The 20,053-nt window shown below is 37.8% G+C and overlaps 2 protein-coding genes across 2 annotated transcripts in view; one reads left to right on the forward strand and one right to left on the reverse strand.

Annotated features, from left to right (window-relative positions):
• Window positions 1-573: 573 nt before the first annotated feature.
• Window positions 574-2,888, reverse strand: LOC108724437 (zinc finger protein 37). The gene has a single exon (XM_018450811.1). The coding sequence runs from the start codon at window positions 2,816-2,818 to the stop codon at window positions 575-577; it is 2,244 nt and encodes a 747-aa protein (XP_018306313.1). The 5' UTR covers window positions 2,819-2,888; the 3' UTR covers window position 574.
• Window positions 2,889-13,209: 10,321 nt separating this feature from the next.
• Window positions 13,210-20,053, forward strand: part of Ntan1 (N-terminal amidohydrolase 1) — a 59,340-nt gene continuing 52,496 nt past the window's right edge. Inside the window, exon 1 of the mRNA XM_018450807.1 lies at window positions 13,210-13,890. The gene's annotated coding sequence lies outside the window, so the exon portion shown is untranslated. The remainder of the gene's footprint in view (window positions 13,891-20,053) is intronic.

Here is a 20,053-nt window from a genome sequence, read left to right on the forward strand (position 1 = left end):
TCGTTTGAGAGAAACACGCCTGGCTTTCATTAATTAAATTCGACAATACATATTCTATTCCGATGCAATTTATCTTATGCTACGATCAAATAAAAGGATTTGCTTAGCTCCCCTAAATCACACGGTCTACTCACTGGTTTAGTATGGCAAGTATTATGATACATGGCACCACAGAAATTAATATTTGTTAATTATTTTAGATCAGATATCACACGGAAACTTCCTCGATATCACCTTGATCGTTTTATCTTCGATTGATGTGATTAGAAATGACTAAAAATATATATAGAATTCTCTTGAAAATCGTCATTAGTCTTCATAATTAAAGGTAATGAATAGAGATCATGTCATGAGAAACGTAAAAATTGTAAATAAAAAATCTCGTGTAAAGTTGGATGAAAAAATATTAAGAAAAAGAGTAAGTCGGACAAAATAATTAAATTTTGATGCAAATTTTGATATAGTTAAGACCGAGTGTAGAAAAGTGTGAGATAACTTTATACTATTGATTTTATCTCACTCTTTTTTAATATTTACGTAAAGGATAATAAAATTATTATTAATGGACAAACGTTTACGTAGCTGTGAGCGTCTCCAGAATATCTTCGGGCGATTTTTTCATTTTACGGAAATTCTCCCAATGCTCCTTCGGTACTGTCCATTCTAGAAAAATTTCTAAGTTTCGGGTGAGAGCCTCAAGCTCGGACAAACCGCTCCTTGTGACCGGTTCTTTGCCAGCAGACACCAGGGAATCCTGAAGAACGTCGTCGATAAGACGTTTGCCGAAGCCGAGCTCGTCCAACCGTTCCTGCTTGCTGATCCTCTTCAACAGCACTGCCAACAGCAACCGCATCTTCTCCACCGTCATCAGTTTATATTTCGCAGTGACAGAATTCTTCTCGACGATCTCGGAGCAGCCAGCCGGTTTACTTGCCGGGACGCCACCATCGTCGTCCTCCGCCTCCATCTCTGGGTGACAAGTCTTCTCATGACTTTCCAGGTCGCTTTTAATCCTGAAAAAGCTTTTGCAACGCTTGCAGCCGTATGGATCGCTCCTGCCATGTATACACTTCATGTGCTTCTTCCAGTGTGGCAGTTGAGTGAAGCCGACTTTGCATTCGGGACACTTAAACGGCCGTTCCCCGGTATGACGTCGAGTGTGCAACTTCAGAGCGGTCGAATGAGCGAAAGCTTGCCAGCAGACTAGACAGCGAAACGGCCGCTGGCCAGAATGGGTCCTTTGGTGCACGGTCAACTGGGACTTCTGAGCAAATCGTTGGCCGCACGTGGCACAGCCGTGCGGACGGTCGCGCGCGTGTGTCCTCATGTGTTGCGGGAGATGGCCCTTAAAGGTCTTGTTGCAGATCGCGCAGAGGAATGACTTGACATCACGGTGTAGGCACTCCAGATGTTTCTTCAGGGCGTCGCGTCGCACGAAAGCGCGTCCGCACAGGTCACACTTGTGATCCTTCTGGCCGTTGTGACGTTTCAAGTGTAGTGACAGATTGGCCGCGCACGTGAAGGTGTTGGAGCACAGCTTGCAGTGGAACGGTCTGACCTGGCTGTGCGTGCGACGGTGCTGTACCAGCTGGCCACCCCGTGCGAAGCTTTTATCGCATTCCGGGCACTTGTACGGTTTGAAGCCAGTATGTGTGCGCACATGCAGTTTCAGCCGTTCCTTCAGTGGAAACTCCTTACCGCACTCGTCGCACTTGAACACCGGTCCGGCACCGTGTACTACTTTGTAGTGATTCCGCAAACCACCGCTACCCTTGAAGCGCGCGTCGCATACGACACAGCAGTATTTCTTCTGAGGATTCTGTTGATCCTTCAACTGTCTGGTCTGATCAGTTCGCTTCCTCTTCGTCTTTCTCGTTTCCGCAGCAGCAGAGGAGGTGCCAATGTGCTCTACGATTTTGATCTTTGATTCATCGGAACCTACAACGTTATTATTTTCGCGCTCCAGCAAGTAATTCGCTTGAATGATGGCGTCGATTTTTAATCTCAGCTCTTTCTCGGGAATTTCTTTCTCAGTAATGCCATCTGCTTTGGAGTCAAATTTTTCTTTCTCGTTATCTACGTTAGAGATCTTTTCAACGAACCTTCTCTTTCCATCAAATAATTCTCCATCCGTGGTGGGATGATTCTCAGAAAGCTCCTTATGATTGATCGCACCTAGTTCCTCTGGATCCGAACTAGAGCATGGATCCAACAGTTCCCGTCTATATACGTAAATCTCGTCCTTAAAGCAGTCTTTCTTTTCCATGTCCAAGTACAATTGTTCGTCCTCATCTTCTTCGTCACAATGGTGTTCGAATTCTTCGTCGCATTCGGTAGTATCCTTCCTAATCAATTTCTCGTGCATTCCATAATTACTTTCTCTGTTGTCATTCTTCTTCTTGCTCGTCAGCTTCCTCTTCGGCGCTTTCACGCGAGCGATCTTGCTATCGTTACGCACTTTCTTCTCCGCGACCCCGCTATTTTTCCCTTCAAAATTTACATTTTTAGCATTGTTCTTGATTTCTTTCGTTCTTTTGCGACAAACCTCCAATCGTCGATGCTTGCTGCTACGCCGTTCCAATTGTTCGACATTCTTGCAGAAGTTGAATTCCCTCAGGTTAAAGCTATCGCCATCGCTACAGTCGCCCGAGAGACTCCTGAGTGCCCTCAGAGCGTCGGTCGCGTCGGTATCCTTGAAGACATTTTCTCTGATATGCGATTGCTTCACTGGCAGTAATTCGGTCAGCTGCACTTCTTCCTGTGGCTGCTCGAGCCCAGTTACATTATTCAAAATCGTTTGCTGCTGCATGCTAATCATCGCGCCGTGCGTCCAGGCAGCCCGAACTCCGATAACGCCTCGAGAGACTTCGACGCTCGACTTCGATTATTTCTGCATACTGTATGTACGTGTTTATCGTCCGCTTCAAAATAACTCACATTGATCATTGCGTCTTCCTTCGATCAAACTTGTAAGCATGCGCTGCTACCTCGAAGAAACATGTCAATAGGTACATTCGACAGCGTGCAATATGTTCGATACCGAGACTCTCTATAGATGGCGAATTATTCAATCTGTGAATTTATTTATCCATATAATTCACCTATCTCCATATCAAATCTAATGAAGTCGCCAGGCATCGATGTCGCTTCATATTCCGAACATGGTGATCGAACACGGTGTGCGGGACGCGATCGTGACCCAGATCATTATTAACGACAGAGCAGAGTTTGAAAAAATCCACCAGTTCTAGATGTCGAGTCGCCGCACTGTCTTAATGACCAGCACAGGGCATTGCCAGATCCGAACTGGTAGCGGCACGGTCTTTCTCGAGAAAAACTCCAGATTCGTCTTTTATCAGCATGACGAGGACGAGGTCGGAGAGAGCAAGAGAACAAGAGAGGCGGAGAGGAGAGAAGAGGTGCGCACACGCATAGACGTTTATAAAACGCGGTCTGCTTATCGTGCTCTTATCGTCCCGATATACCTCGCCAATGCCCCCCCTCCGCCTCGGACCGCCTGCGCTGCGGGTTTTCCCCGTGCCCCGGTGACGATGATGAACTCACAACGCGGTGCCGAGCGGAGTCGAGATCTCCGTGAAGTCGCGCCCGGGCAACTCGCTTCCGGAAGTGCGGTCCAGTGCGGGCGTTGGAATCACCGCGTTGTACACCCGGCCTCTGCCGGCTCTGTCAGGAGAAACCGGAAGTCTTTCCCGAATGGTGGTAGTAACAGCCCGTTTCTCGTCGACGCGACGATCGACTGACGACGGGGAACAGGAGGGCTTTTCCTCTTTCGACGCGGAGGGCGCCGTTGCTCTCTGGGAACGACCGTACAATTGCGCTCGCGCCTTTTTCCACGCAAGCGCAATCCTCGGTCGATATCAGCCCCGATGCAACCCCTCCTGACGATAACCGGGGCTCCTCTTCCTCTCTTCCACCCCCGCTCGCTGAACCCCCTCGATTCTGTCGCCCTTCCGCGTTCTCCCAGACGGATTCTAGCCTTGCTTCCGCGCGACTATCACCTTCTTTTCTTCCTTCCTTCCTTCTTTCCTTTTTGCCGTCTGCGACCTCTCACCTTTTTCACCCTGCTGTTTGCCTGGACAGAGCACTTACCGTCGCTTTACTTCAATGCTAATTCGTTTCGGGGGTTCCGAATAGAATCGCAAGTTTGGAACGTATCTCGCGACTTGTCCCGTTTTTTTTTTGTTTTTATTAATTTTAATATGCAAGTGGCGTTTGAATCTCCATAGAATATTCTTCTTTAGATGATTTATTGTCTTCTCTATGTATAACTTGATGGCAATATTAATCGATTGTTAATTTTTCTAATAATGGAATATTAATTATAATTATGTCGGCTTATATTTAATTAATAAACGTCAAGAAAGGATCATTACATCGAAACTCTTGGAGAACTTCATTTTTTTGATTATGCCAGCATTTTCTATTTCTTAATGGAACAGCGATTAAACAATCTATAGAAAATGGGAACGTTTCCTTTCAGTACCATCGATTTGTGCAAAAACTATGATAAATCGCGAAAGGCTTTTTCAACGAAAGGGAATCTCCTCGCTCTCTGTGGTCGCTGAGTTGGAAACGCTGACTCGTCCAACCAACACTGCATCGATGTTACCAGAGAACTCGACTACCTCGTCACAATTTTAGTGCCGTCGTGTCGCCGATCGATATCCTCGAATTCATTTTCTTCTGCCGATTATTTTTTAAAAAGCCAGCTATTTGTTTCGCGCTTTCGTTTAATTTGTCGCACTTCAACGTAATACTCAAATGGCACTTGGATGACACTTCGATCAAGTCTCTCGATTCTTATCTATCTTATCTAATTACTCGACGTTGATAAAAGCTTCATAATCGATTTTCTGAAATTCAATTTCAAGCGATCGTTCGCTTCTGTATTTCGTTACTCCGAGCATGTCGATTTTCTTTGGAATGTGGAGGAATTTGGTACGGAATTTTCTTTTCTTTTCTTTAGGACGATATCATCACGACGAGGAAGATGATCGTCAAGAGATCCCTCTGAATCAGCCTAGCTATCTTGTTTCTATATTTACACACTTTGGCTTGGTTTCTCGCATATGTCGACCCTTATCTCGATCAGAGCGTCACGGTTTCCTTTTTCGCCGATTCATTTCTCTTCTTTCTTCCTGTTTTTTCCTCTATCCCTCTGACTAGACGTTGACGAGCGAACGAGTACGTTAAACGCGCGTTAATCGCTATTTAAGTATCGAAGGACGAGCGAATTATGTGTGAGTTAGTGTTTTAACCACTGCGCACCTCGACGGAATCTTGAATTAGCGGAAAACCGGAGGAACCCACCACCAGATCTGAAAGAAATTAGAGATACCGGAGGCAATTCTTCGCTAATTCCAATCAGCATTATTCGATATTAAATTGCGGAAGCCCATCGATAATACCAGCCTCGTTTAATAATATTACGAATGTTAGATAATAAACGGAGATGTTATATAACAAAGTAAGCATTAAAAGTTACGATATAGATGCATATGATGTGTGATTAATTATTTATCATTATGAACATTTCTAACAATTAGTACTATAAACATATAATAATAAAAGAGATTTCTTTTTTTAATGAACAAGATTTTTATAATATTAATATCAAAATTATCGATATTCTAAAAATTATCTTCGAATAATTAAATAATAATCACAAATATCGGATTTAATTTAACTTTAAGTAATATAATATTATATTGAAATATAATATTATTATTTCTTGTTTGTTTCATTTTGTAGCTCTTAATCCACGATTCTTTCGCGTTCGACAGAATTCTTCAGACCTTAAGTGTCTCGAGGGTAAATTTTTTTTCAAAGTTTCCACCGTGGGGAAGCGGAGCGTGCGAATGCGTTAAAGGTCTATTAAAATTTCACACGATCGACGGCGGGACACCTTATACACGAAGCGGAGGCATTGATCGCGGAGGCGCATTTACATCGCGCGATTGAAAGCTCGCGCGTTTACGTGACCCGATCTGCTAACCGCACCGATCAATTTTTGTCACCATCGCTGACGGCGCGGCGTGCGACAACGGCGTGATGCTTGCGGGCGAAAAGTGGAGCAACCTGAGGAGCAGAGGCACGGCTAACGAGAAATATAAAGCGCTGGCAATGCTTCGTTAACAAAATCGCGTCGCGCTGGAGTTGTAACTCGAGAAGACGTCAGGTTTTCTCGCGAAAGTTTGAATTATAAAGAATTCTATTTAATACAAAATTTACTCGCAACATCGGGGAATTTAACACTAGAATTGACGATTAACGTATATTATTTACATTACTTATTCTATACATACGCTATTATATCTCTTAAAAAAGGGATGAAAGTAAATTAAATTGATAAATTTAATGTTGCAACAAAAATTATGGAAGTCTAAAAATGTACTGTTATAGATATAAAAAAATACAAAGTTATTTTTTGCTTTGATAGTTCTAGTATTAATTGATATTTAATTAATGATAATTATATATTTAATGATACATTAGTGTTTGATTAATGATATATTAATGATATATGATCATTGATATAATTATACACTACTGGAAAAAAATTTGTGTTAAATTTAGCACATTTCATATGTCCCAAACGGTCCACTCAAATTTGTGAGTTGATTTAACATTAGATAAATATGTTAGAGAAGATAACACAAATGTTATTTAAAAAGATAAACATAAAAAAGATAATACTGACAGTTTGTAAATAAACTGTGGAAGAATATTTCTTTTTAGTAAAATTAACATTTATGATATATTAAATTAACACATTTTATTCAATCATCTTAGAATTTATGTTTCAAAACTCGTTATTTTTGTGTTACTTGTTCACTTACTCATAAATTATGTAATTTTGATACTAAAAATGCCGAATATCAATAAATAAACTATTTAAATAACAATCACATTATGTCAAATTAACACTCAAATATATTAAAAAATTTAACAAGGATTTGAGTGGACTATTTCCAATGCAAATAAAGAATGTTTTTTTACTGTGTACATTAATAATATATTAAAACTTATTTAAACATAGAATCACCATTTAGTCTACAAACAGATACACTGAAGAAAAAATACTAAATTTAATAAATATTTGTTTTAATATTCTAAATAAATACTTACTAAATGTAAACATATATTTATTTTACACAAAGATCATTAATTTGATTTAATTATCACTTTTTTAATTGAGTAAATATTTATTTGTCGTAAGTATGAATGCTTACTTATTAGTACTATTCCACAAGAAATATGTATTAAGATATAGTAAATTTTTTTTCAATATAACAAAGAATAATTAGTAAGATATTCTCACAATAATTTGACAACAATTAAGGAACGTTGCTCTTAGTGTTCATTCTATTGTTCGCCTTAGCATACATACAAACTGTAACACGAAGTAATCATGGAATAAAGTAAAACAGAGAATCACAGAATTATCAGAAATTATTTCCGGCTTTTCAAAATTCATTACTCCGTTCGATCTTGGATATTTTCCTCTCTGCTCCTCGGCGTAGCTCACGATTCGGTAACGCGAATGACCTCCTCCGATCTTTTTCCTCGCCCGTTTAGATTAGGCTTTTCAAGCGTTTGCGACGCACACGCATGCACGCACGCATGTCACGTCATGTCACGTTGCGTGCGGCACTCACACGCGCGCGTCGCTCCCGTTTCTCGCTGTGGCATGGATCTGTGCTGATCTGTGCGCATTGAACTTACCAAAAGCCACGACGGGGATCGCGCGAGATTTCGTCGATCGCGCCGCCCGCCGATAGTTAGTTACCCGCCGTCGCCGTCGCCGTCGCCGCCGACAGGTGCGAGGCGCGCACACGTGATACTCACAATCAATCCGAAACGATTCTGCGAACGTGGCTTGCTTACTCACCGGACTCGACCCGAGCGGGTGGCTCGCCCCGATACTCCACGGCTGTCTCTACCGGGGGGGGGGAAAGAGGTTGCCTTGCAGTGACGCGTCTCCGGCCCGACCCTACCCTCTGGTCGCCATCTTCGATGCGCTTCAAGCTCCGCCGAGAGCTGAGCTGAGCTGAACGCGAGACGTACCGGTGAGCCCGGCGGAGTTTAAGGTTCAAGGGGGGATGAAGTTACAGCGGTTGATAGTACGGCCATGTGACGTCCGATGGCGCGACGAGGCATTTTCGCGACGAAAAGCAAAGCAGCTAAAAAAAACCCCCGTAAATCCTCTCAGAGAGGATTTTCTCACATTTTCTGTTAGGAAAACTAGCGCAACACACACTGATGCAATTGGTTTACATATTTTCGGTGTTAATAAATAATTTAAATGCAAATTGATTTGCATTCAACTGCACTTATTGTTAGTATGCATCAGTGTTGCTCTATTTTCCCCAGTGGAAAACGCTATGATCCCCTTCCCTCCCCCCTTTCACTAGTTATTTTTGATAACCCAGAAGTTTTATCGATCATTGCTGGATCCTAACGTTTCTTTCTATCAATATGCAGATTAATCTTGATTAAATTATATCTTTTTCTAGTTCTAAGAATTAGAAAAGGATAAAGAATAAATTATATAAATCGTTTATCTGTTTCCACAATTTTTGTTTAAAAAAAAACCTATGTTTTCTAAGACAGTCTGCAAATAATTCTCATCTTCTATAATAAACTCCATCCCAGATAACATTTATATTACATAAGATATCTAAAAGTCGTCTTTAAGCTATTTAATTTATATATTCCAAGGATAACAAGAAAGTTAAAATAATGTCATATTGACTAAATCATGAAAAAATGCCATAAATTCTGTCAATAATCAGTCAATATGTCAAATTGACATTTTGACTTTCTTATTCACCTTGAGATGATCTCGATTGATTTTTTACATTATAGTATATATAGCAGAGTAGGTTGAATCATAACTTAACAAAAGGGAAATATACAGGGTGTCCCGTAAGTTTTTGTCAACCGCTTTTGTATAGATAGAGCGGACTAAACTGAGTCGAAAAGTCCTCTACCGTTTTGCAATTTTCGCAATGGTTAACGAGATATTAATTACTAAAAATCACTGAATATTGGTGTTCAATAATTATTTACTCAAATACTATCAACTTTACAGAAAAACAGCAAGAGACAAAAATTGTTTATTTTCTTCTCATAAAAAATTCTGAGAATTTTTTAAGAATTTTTTCAAAATTTTTTAATACTGTATTTTCTCATGTTGGTAAAAATAAGAAAATGCAATACTAAAAAGTTCAATAAAAAATTCTGAAAAAGTTTCTAGAGTTCTATGAGAAGAAAATAAATCATTTTTGTCTCTTACAGTTTTTCTGTAAAGTTGATAATATTTGAGTAAAAAATTATTAAAGATCAATATATATTCGGCAATTTTTAGTAATTAATATCTCGTTAACAATTGCGAAAATTGCAAAATGGTTGAGGACTTTTCAACTCAGTTTAGTCCGCTCTATCTACAAAAGCGGTTGACCAAAACTTATGGGACACCCTGTATATACTGAATTTGTCAGAAATACTTTTGCGAATACTAAGAAAGCAGGAGTATATTATCTTTCTTGCTTTCTTATCAATACGATTATCGTTGAAATTATTCCTTGTGTCTCGCGCGACAATAACAGTTTACGAGAGATAATTAATACTTAAGCAACAAGTAATTGTTAGCATTCAAAGAATCGTTAGATATGGACTCACATCAAACGTGTTTATTAGCGATGAGAACAAATAAGAAAAAATTTTTCTGCGGAGAGTATAAATAGGATTATATAACGTCATTTTGACGTTAAAATAAATAGTAAATGGAATGATTGAAAAATAATTTTTTAGTGATAATTTTGGAGTCATTTTGATATCATGATGATTTGTATTCTGCTTAGGGATATCCTATTTATACTCTCCGCAGAAAAACTTTTTCTCATCGCTAATAAACACGTTTAATGTGAGTCATGTGACTCGCTCGGGTCTAGCGCTTAATGTAAATAATCAATAAAAAGGATAAATATATAATAAAAGCATCACAATCAAATATTTAAAAATGCATTCATTATAGCCGTTCAATATCTGTTCGAGAATACATTCTTCAACTGAGTATGAGATGGATAATTAATGCAATGATTTTTTAATTTGGAGAAAATAGACATTGTTGTTGGTAAATACAATAGATTCCTATCAGTTAAAATTTTCAATCTCATTTTTTATACGTATAATATAGAATACGAACAACTGCGAAGCTATCGAAGCTTAATTCGATTAATTCAACTAGCTATTAATTCAGGATAATTTCTAAACCTTAATTAATATAAGCAATTATCTTATAAAGCAGTATTTATGATATTTCGTTTAATGCAGATAGAATTTTTTATTATTTAACTTTAACCCATGAAAAGTAAAGCCGAATTAAGAGCGAAAAATTACACAGCTAGAAATGTTGCTCCATGCAATTTTGCTGGTTTTATCAATCGTCGACTAAGTTAACCGGAATTTGATCGAACTCAACCAATTGTTTGTAGCTAAATGTTAAAAGTATAATACGCTGTTCTTAATCTAATCTTTCTTTTTGTCTGTCAAACGATTAAACATTAAAATAATTCGATCTATCCACGTCAAAATATTCACTCAAAAAAGTGATCTTGCAGTTATATAGCGAAAATTATCTGAGTACGAAAAATAGTTAAAATAGATAAATTTTTAACAGGTACTGCGATATTGTATATGTATTGCATCTAATATCATATAAATGACAGATAGAATTTAAATTTGTGCTATAAATTCTATATACGTATACATAATTTTCTACCAGATACAAAAAAACAGCTATAATTCTAGTTGGAGCAGCAAAATATTTTTTTGCGTGTATCTATTATTTTCGACAAATGAATCAATGGTTACATTAATTGAAATTTGATCGAAATTATGCTAATGTTTCTTGATGATTCGGAAGTGCAAACAATCTAGCTACTTTTACAATCGTAGGAACTATGTTTTATACGAAAAGAGTCCAAGAGTTCGTGAAAAAAATATAAGTACATATCCAAACAACATTCCAAGTTAAGAAAATGTTAAAATGACTTTATTTTAATGTCATGAAAATCAAAATGATGATTTTTGGTTACAAAATTTGACTGTTTATTGAAGTGAAGAATTAAAATAAAATCATTTCGATTTTTGCTGATTTTTTTTATGTTCCTTGGGATATACTATTTACCTAGGTGATCAAGGAACGTTGTTGAACTTGATAACATTAGCAGTGCTCGGTTCGCATGACTCACTTTGTCAGACTTTTAAATGCCTGCTGCGAGTTTTATTGCGTGTGGGACATATGTGGGACCGTAGTATTCCCCTCGTGATCGGCGCTAATAACTCTCGCGTCATTTTGCTCTGAATTTACCGACCTACTTTTTTGAATGGTAGAACATCGGAGCGATCAGTAGACTTCTTATCTTATCATCGTTATTATTCTACCTTTATCGTTTGTTCTTTTGTAGTCGTTTTGTTATACTTTCTGTATATAAGTCTGTTTCTTATTCCTACAATAGACTGCACTAGAATTTTTTTTTTGTTTTCGACAAATATCAATTATATACCTACTTCACTTTAAGTTCCAAAAGTGTTCAGTTATAGAAAATAGTACTTTATATTTCATCAGATGAAACAAAAAGAGAACAGGAAGGAGACAGAGATAAAGCATTTACTAACATTCTAGAATAAGCTCTCTAAAAATACGCAAAAAAAACAATATTAAAAAATAGCGATGATTAAAAAAAACATGAAGAGAAAAAAGTTAATATACAAAGAAAGTAATAAGTAATGAAGAAAAAATGTAATATAATAAAAAATATATTTTTTAGTATACTAAATATATTATGTCCGTTATAATAATATGTTTAAGGTGCAATCGTGTTTAAAAATTCTGGAAGTAATAAAGCGTTAAACGATCGATCGTTCCACTATTAGATTATTCGAGAGAATTGTTACTCCGAGTATCTCCTATCATGGCAGTCTTGAGGACATATCGCGTCACGACACCGCGATAAGTGAACCTCGCGCACGATCACGACCGATCAGTGACTTGAACGCCAAAAATCCGCGCCGAAAGCTCGCTCCGGCGAGATCACCAAGTCGGTCGCCACATGGTGATTTCAACGCTTAGGGCCCGATATTTTCGTAGTGCATCGAAATGCGATCCGGAATTTAAAGTCCAGTTTATCCGAACGTCTGTGTTCACGTTATCGAACATCGGACGATCGAAGGAAACACGCTGAATGTACGAAGAAGTATATTGATAAACACGTTTACGCAAAAAGGCTTGTACGTTGTGCAAGACTGTTTTATTTGTGAAAGATTGAATTAAAAAAATTTTCAGGCAAGCGATATCGAATAAATAACGATGATATCAAAAGTTACATCTGTAAGTTCAAAGTTTCTTCTTACATTTTACGAAGAAGAATAGTCACATTTTTACGAGATCAGAGCGCGAAAAAATATTGGCGCAGGGGCCTTATTTTCGAAGATATCGCATTATAAAGATACTACTAGAGAAATTATAATATACGTAACATATACACGTATGCTATAGTACTTGTACATTCTCGTATGCGATATTTTTCGAGAATACGCGCGCCCAGATCGCGTAATAATTCATTTAGAGCCACCAATTCGAGCGCGAATTTAAACATTCGTGACAAGAGTTGAACGAAGATAAGAAATCTGTCGCTGTACCGACGGTTCGCGATATCGACCGTAAGTATATAAATTAGTTGATCGGTCCCTCTCGAGATGACAGCACTAGTATTATTACCCCGCGTTAATTAGGGTAAATCCACACAATACGCGTAAAGAAAATTATCCAATCGCACTTGTCTTATAAAATCGCGCGTAAAATGTGATTGGATAATCTTCTTTACACATACACGTTAATGCAAGTTGTGTGGATATATCCTAAGGCGGGAGTACAGAACCTTGCATAATACATAATGCATAATAAATTGAATCAATCAAAGTCCTCCGTTTCCTTCCTTTCCATGAAACCGAAGGACTCCGACTGATTTATTTTCTCATGCTTTGTGCATTATGCGTCGTGCAAAGGTCTGTGCTGCGGTTTTTATTCCGAAAGCTCGTGGCATCGGCGATCGCACGTTCGCACCAAATCGCTCGGTCGCGAGCCGAGCGCGGCCGAAGTCGCGCGAACGCGAGACTCGGCGAAGCGGAGTGAACGTAGACGCGCTTGGACAGTGCGCGGCGCGGTGCGCGGACAGTGTAGCGGGTGAACGAGCGAGCGAGCGTTGCTACGCTGGCTTTGTGGATTTTGCCGATTTTTCCCTCGGCTGTCAAGCCGGAGAAGCGCCCTACTCTCGCGGCGCGTGAAAGCGGTGCTTCGTGAGTGACGCCCCTAGCACGCCTCGCGCGTCCTCTTCGCCGCATTGCTCTCTATTTCTCTCTCTCTCTCTCTCTCTCTTTCTCTCTTTCGAAGACGCGAATTTGTCTCTCGCTCCGATCTGTCATCCTTTCTTTCTCGCGCTCTCTCTCTCTTTCTCTCTCTCCCTGTCGCTCAGAGTCCGCGTGTTCGTCTCTTTTCCCATCGCGATACGCTCGATAATCGTATATTCGCGGACGACGGCGATCACGACTCACGACACGAGGACGGTGACGTCCGTCGCGACACTCTGACGTTTTTGCCTTCGATCGGCAGCGCGTCGCGTGTGCACCACCAGTTGCGTGTTGCGTAACTGCATTTTACAGCAGCCCGCCGCCTCTCGCCGAGTACCGCGCGGGTGCATCGGTCTCCCGTCCCTCCCGCGTCCATCCTTCGCCTAGTCACGCTGAAGAGTTTGGAGCCGCGGAACCTTGGGATCTTGACGTTTGGAGCGCACGACTTCGCTGGTGAGTTTGTCTTTTTTTTGCTTGTTTCATCTTCTTTCTTCTCTTGACGGCGCCCGTAATCCTCTCGTCTCGCGTTCAACGTCTTGAATCTTCCTCGACTGTTCATGTACTTGCTTACGCCGTCAGAGACTTCATCCGAATGTATTAGCATAGTTTGCGTGGCAACATTAGGAAAAACGAATGAGGATTATCGTAAGTTGAAGATTCACGAGATTTAAATAAAGATTCGGAAATATATATGGTAGATATTGTATCTTGGTATATATTGTTAAGTAAAAATCTTGCATACGCATAATAAATTGAACCAATCAAAGCCCTTCATTTCCTTCCTTTCCATGAAATAAAAGATTCTGATTGATTTATTTTCTTATGCTTAAAGATTGTTAAGTAAGTTGGCAGCTCAAATATACTCAAGTGATTTATTTGTTATTGTTAATATTATCATATTATTTTGTAGTAAGCCAGTAATAAGCTATTGGTAAATCAAATGTATCCAACTGATTAATTCTTTATTGTTAATATTATTATATTATGTTATAATAAATCAATAATAAGCCAACATTAAGCCAAATATATCCAAATAATTGATTTCTTATTGTTAATATTATCATGTTGTACTACACTGAAAAAAAAGATTGGCTGCTGCAGCAAATTAGATGGTAAAATATGGCATAGCATTTTTAATTGGCTACAACTGCCAATTTTGTTTGCTGCAGCCAATTTTTGGTTGTGTTAGCTTATCCGCAACGTCAGTATAGGATTTCGATTAGCTAACGCAACCAAAAATTGACTGTTGCAGTCAATTAAAAATGCTATGCCATATTTTACCATCTAATTTGCTGCAGCAGCCAACCTTTTCTTTCAGTGTATAATAAGCCAAAAATAAGCAAACATATTCAACTGATTCATTTCTCATTGTCACACAATATTATCACATTGTATGAGACAATGAGAAATGAATCACAACATATTTTATAATTAAATTTAATCTAGAAGTGTGTTGTGTGATTTAAGCTGCTTTCCTTTCAGGAAACAGAAGACACAAGTGTCATTCTACCTTCGATAGAATTCATGTCGATTATGTCGAGCAATTTAAGCTCATCCGCACTTTTGTTTCTTCCAATATTCGTTTAATTGTTAAATCGCTTTCAAAAATAACAAAAGTGCGGATAGATATAATCTTCAATACAATTCTAGACTCAAATTTAATCGTAACACAATATCGTCTGCAGTTTCTAAGTAAGTTTTTAAACAATCTTAGACTTTGCGCTTTCTCGCGATGAAATATATATACACTGAAAAAAAAATTTGCAGATTTTAAATAAATATTTACTCCAATAATACTAACGAAATATTTATTTATAGTAAATAAATATTTATTCAAAATAAAACGGTTATGTTTAAATCAAATCAATATATGTTTACATTTAGTAAATATTTCGTTAGTACTATTGGAGTAAATATTTATTTAAAATCTGCAAATTTTTTTTCTGTGTATATATTTTAATGTCTTTGTATTTAAAATAAAACTGCAATCAATAGAAAAATAAAAGACGTGAGACAAGAGAAAACATAAATTACGTTCCGTTTTTATTTATATTAATTTAATTCGTTGAGAACGATCTAGATGTATATTGATTGCTGTAATTTTGCGATCGATCGATCCGGTATTTTTCTTAATCGCCACGATAGCGCGCGTTTTTACGGCGTTTAAGCACGAATACTATTGCAGTCTCGCTCCCTCGCGCATCTGAATATGCAATATAGAATCACAATGATGTTGAAAATGAGTTGGTGTTGGGGAAGTAATGACGGGTTTATATGGGAAGAAAGAACTGTTTTTATTATAAGACGCGTTTTTGCGAAGGCACGAAGGACCAAAGGGGAGTTACTCATAGATTCGATTTCGCGGAAAGCATAACGAGCGTGCATCTCCGAAGCAGTTTTAGTCAGATACCAGAAAATATGTTTTGCATTATCGCAAAAAGATAATGTATATATGTGCATTGCGATAAACAGCTTGGATTTAGATTTTTATGTCTCGGAAAGTCAAATGTGTTGTATGTACGATAATATTACAAAGCATTAGAAATTTTGCTGCTTTAAGATAATAGCGATCGCGCCTGAATATATTTTAAAAATTATGATACAAATCTAAGCTACAGCACACGATAAAGTAACTTGAATGGACTTATGTCTGAAATTTGGTGATTAGGCTTTTTAAAACAACCGTAATTTCTTTCTCTTGAATCTATTGATTCGCCTTTTACTATTTAGACGCCTTTTGAAATTTATAAAATTTAAATTGTAATAATCTATACATTATAATCACTGCGTATTAAAAACGCTGTCATTACGATGATTAAGAACTTGTAGGTATTCTTTGTCCTTAAATTTATTTATAATATTTCTTCGAATTCTGTTTAATTTATAAAATTTATTTTTAATGTGACAATCTTGTGTCGAATTCATAAACGATAAAATTATTGCAGGGACGATTGAGTTGACAAAAAAATGTCATCCTATTTCAGTATCGCTTTATCGAAGATACGTACTTCCGTTATTTTGCTTGCGAAATGTTCGTCCTAATCGTAAATCACATGTATGCTCAAACAACAAAGGATCTCGCATACAAGTAACGAAATAAAAAATAAGAGGCTGACTGTGTACCATCAACTTGTGAAATACACACGTATACTATCACCGAAAAGTTTTTAGACATTGGCAGCGAAGAGATTTCTAGCAGTAATAACGAGAAATTTTACGAGTAAAAGTCTTTTGAATTAATTTCTACATATTTCTTCAATTTGCGTATTTACGAGTTTGGTATTTGCCGCAATTTTCCCGAATTTAACTCTCGCCAACATGTGGTCTTTTATTGTGTGTATGTCGGAAAACTTTTCGAGGATAGTGTACGTGCCGACATACACAATAGTAAACGTAACCAGTCGTCGCGTCGTGACACTGCAATGGCACTTGCATATGCAGTACGTTCGTCGACATGAAATTATCCAGTGGCCATCCTTTTGCTCTGTTCTTTTATGCCCCTTTTTTTCTTTCCTTCCGTGGCCAGAGGAGAGGAAACAAAAGGCTTCATTACCCTCGTCCGGTCTTATAAATCTTTGTGCGCGCTGCAAGAATTTAGTTTTGTTAAATTTTTTACGAGTTATCAAAAATTTAAATTCTTTCATACGACCTCCTTATCTTAAACTTCACTCATTAAGGAATAAACAAATGCTTTAATATGGTCTTAAAAATTATAGAAGAGTTATTTATGGGCGTTATGATACTTATGACTTTTTGATAAAATTATTTTACTTGATTACATTCAGTCAGCTTCTAAGCGCTCGAGATCTTATGCTGAAGTTCCCTCGCGAAAATTTGGGAAATGTGTCTTGTAATTAATAATTTGTCGACGAGGAAAGAAGTTAATTCTCGCAATCGGCGGTGATCTGCTGCCCTGTTCGAAACCGGAAGAAAGGGCATCCGACGAGCAGCGGAGTGCAAGTACTTAACCTTGCCGCGACTTTCGAACCTCCGATCGAGCGGAGTTCAAGGGAAAGGGTTATTAAAAGGCTCCCCCCCGTTTCCTCCCCCCCATCACTCGAGTAGTCATTAAAGGCGGAATCGAATTGACCCACTGCATGTCGGTTGCGATTCGTAGTGTAAACGTACGTCTGTGCCTGCATCTATGGCAGCATCTCTCGCCGCTCACACGCTGCGATCGAATTTATTATAATCATTCGGCCGGAGTATCGCGTACGCGCGCGTGTGTATATGATGATTCAACTCTCTCAAGATAGTTGAATTTCGCTGTGTGAAATTTATAGGAAGCCATATGCTTGATCAACCGCTTGTAGAAAAGCGCACCTTTGATTAATGGATGCCTAACGCTTCGCAAAACATTTTAATTTGTTGAAATTGGCTTTTTTACGTTATGTTATACCTAACATATTTTATTTTACAAGGAATTCATTAATCGCTCTATCATTTAATGCCTTTAATATCTTGAATGTTATCTGGTATACCTTCTAGAAGTACCAATGTTTCTTAATCACCAATAAAACACTAAAGGCGAATAAATTACTGTGAAAGTAAAGAGTGATGAAAAATCAAATATTTTATTTATACTATAAAGAATATGATTATTGAAAAGTAAAAAAGATTCAGAATCCTATCTTCTATACAAGAAATATAATACCCAAAAAATTGAAACGGCCATAATGCTCACAATTACTGTATTGCAGTTAAAAGGATTAAAACCCGATTTCATCAATATAAGATTAACTTTAATCTTAAGTTAATCTTTAATCTTAGTTCTATTTATTCTTAATCTTTTTCTAATTTTCAGAATTAAAAAAGAATGAACAATAAATTAAACCGAGATAAAAATTAATTTTATAATACATAGGTGGAACTGGACCTAAAGCTCAGCTTCTAATTAAAAGCATTGTAAGAAGAAAAGCTTCAAATATTTATCTCGTAACGTCGTGATATTGTGCAATGTGCACGATATGCGCGCGAATCTTCCTACCTAAATAATTCTCAAAACTCAAAGTTATGGAAAGATTACTTGCACGCGTTGCCTTAATTCCTCTCCGTTTTTTGTCAATGACTGCATCCTCGTCCTGTATGATGCACGTTACATTGCAGGTAATAAGGTAGAATCATCGGACGAATGGATAATGGGCAAGAAGGGAGGGAGGAAGTTGGGAAGGCTGCCGTGGAATGATAAACACAGCTTTTGCGTGTACTTAAAACGCATGTGCGTGCGTGTGCACGTTTGTACATATGTGTATATGTGCACGTGTGTATGGAAAGAGGGAGGAGCGGGTAGGTGGAACGATAGAGCGCGAGGAAACCGAAGGGAAAAAGGCAGAAACGAAAGGGCGGCGTACATGATGGGATAAGTGCACGTCTCTGACAAAATACCGAGGCCCGCTTACGCACACGCACGCACGTACGCAGACACGCGGGGCTCTCCGACCGATCGGCAATCCCCGGAGAGTCATATTTATTAATCATTTTTAGCGAGCGCCGCGACTTAATTCGCGCGTGCAGCATATTGTGAAACCGACAATTTCCGCGCCGACCGATCATATTCGCGCATCCGCCGAGAATTCATCGGCCTTCCCAATTGTCGCGCCGTTTCTGACAGAAGTGCATTCGTGGGAATCGCGATCAAAATCGGCAGTCCTTGCCGCGAACCTGTTGCACCGAGACGATTACGTCTGAACTCAATGCGACAAACTAAACTTTTTATTACAGCCGATACATTCTCGAGGTGTCACACAGATATCCTTTAGAATTTTAGATATTTCCTTGAAAAGTCGGAAATGTCATATATTGAGATAATATACCTAATTATTATTGGATATTGAGATATAATATGATTTAAGAAATAAAGATATACATTCGGATTTATTTCAGTGTATTGCAGATTTTTATTACTATACAGGATAATTATTTTTGGTTTAATTCTAGAACGCTATCTCTGTTGAGTGATGCAGTATTGCCTATTTTGACACGTAAATTTTACATGCAAGAAAATATCACTCTTAATTAATGTAACGCAAGTTTTTCATATACTTTATACTTTTGATGACAAAATATTTATATAATTTGTATTTTTATAAATATAAATAATTTAATTATATTATATTAACATAAGGAAAGAAAGAATAAACACACTATTAAATTTAATCTTGAAATGATATGGAACATGTAGTCCAATTGTATGTGCCTCCTCACTTAAATAAAACATAGCACAAAATAATAACGCAAAACTGCTTAAAAATTGAAATAATAATAATCACAAGGAGATTTAAATTAATATATATTATATATATATATATATATATAATATAAGGAATAGAATTTTTAAACGCTTGTCTCTACTTGTTCTAGCTTTTAGTATGGCAGATTGGACTTCCTAATGATCATTGAAAACATAACTTTGCGCTCAAATGTATAACGTAAAATTTACATATCAATTCTAGGATTATAATTATAATTGTAAATTGTGAAAAATACATTATTGGATTTTAAGAATCTGAAGACAGACATTTTAAACAATTTATAGATATAAAAGATAGAACTCTCTCTCTCTCTCCTTGTCTATTATATTTTGATTGCCACGTAATTCTGATTCATTCGGCAGAGC

This window comes from Mycetomoellerius zeteki, unplaced genomic scaffold (genome assembly GCF_001594055.1).
Source record: "Mycetomoellerius zeteki isolate Tzet28-1 unplaced genomic scaffold, Tzet1.0 scaffold298, whole genome shotgun sequence".
NCBI lineage: Eukaryota > Metazoa > Arthropoda > Insecta > Hymenoptera > Formicidae > Mycetomoellerius > Mycetomoellerius zeteki.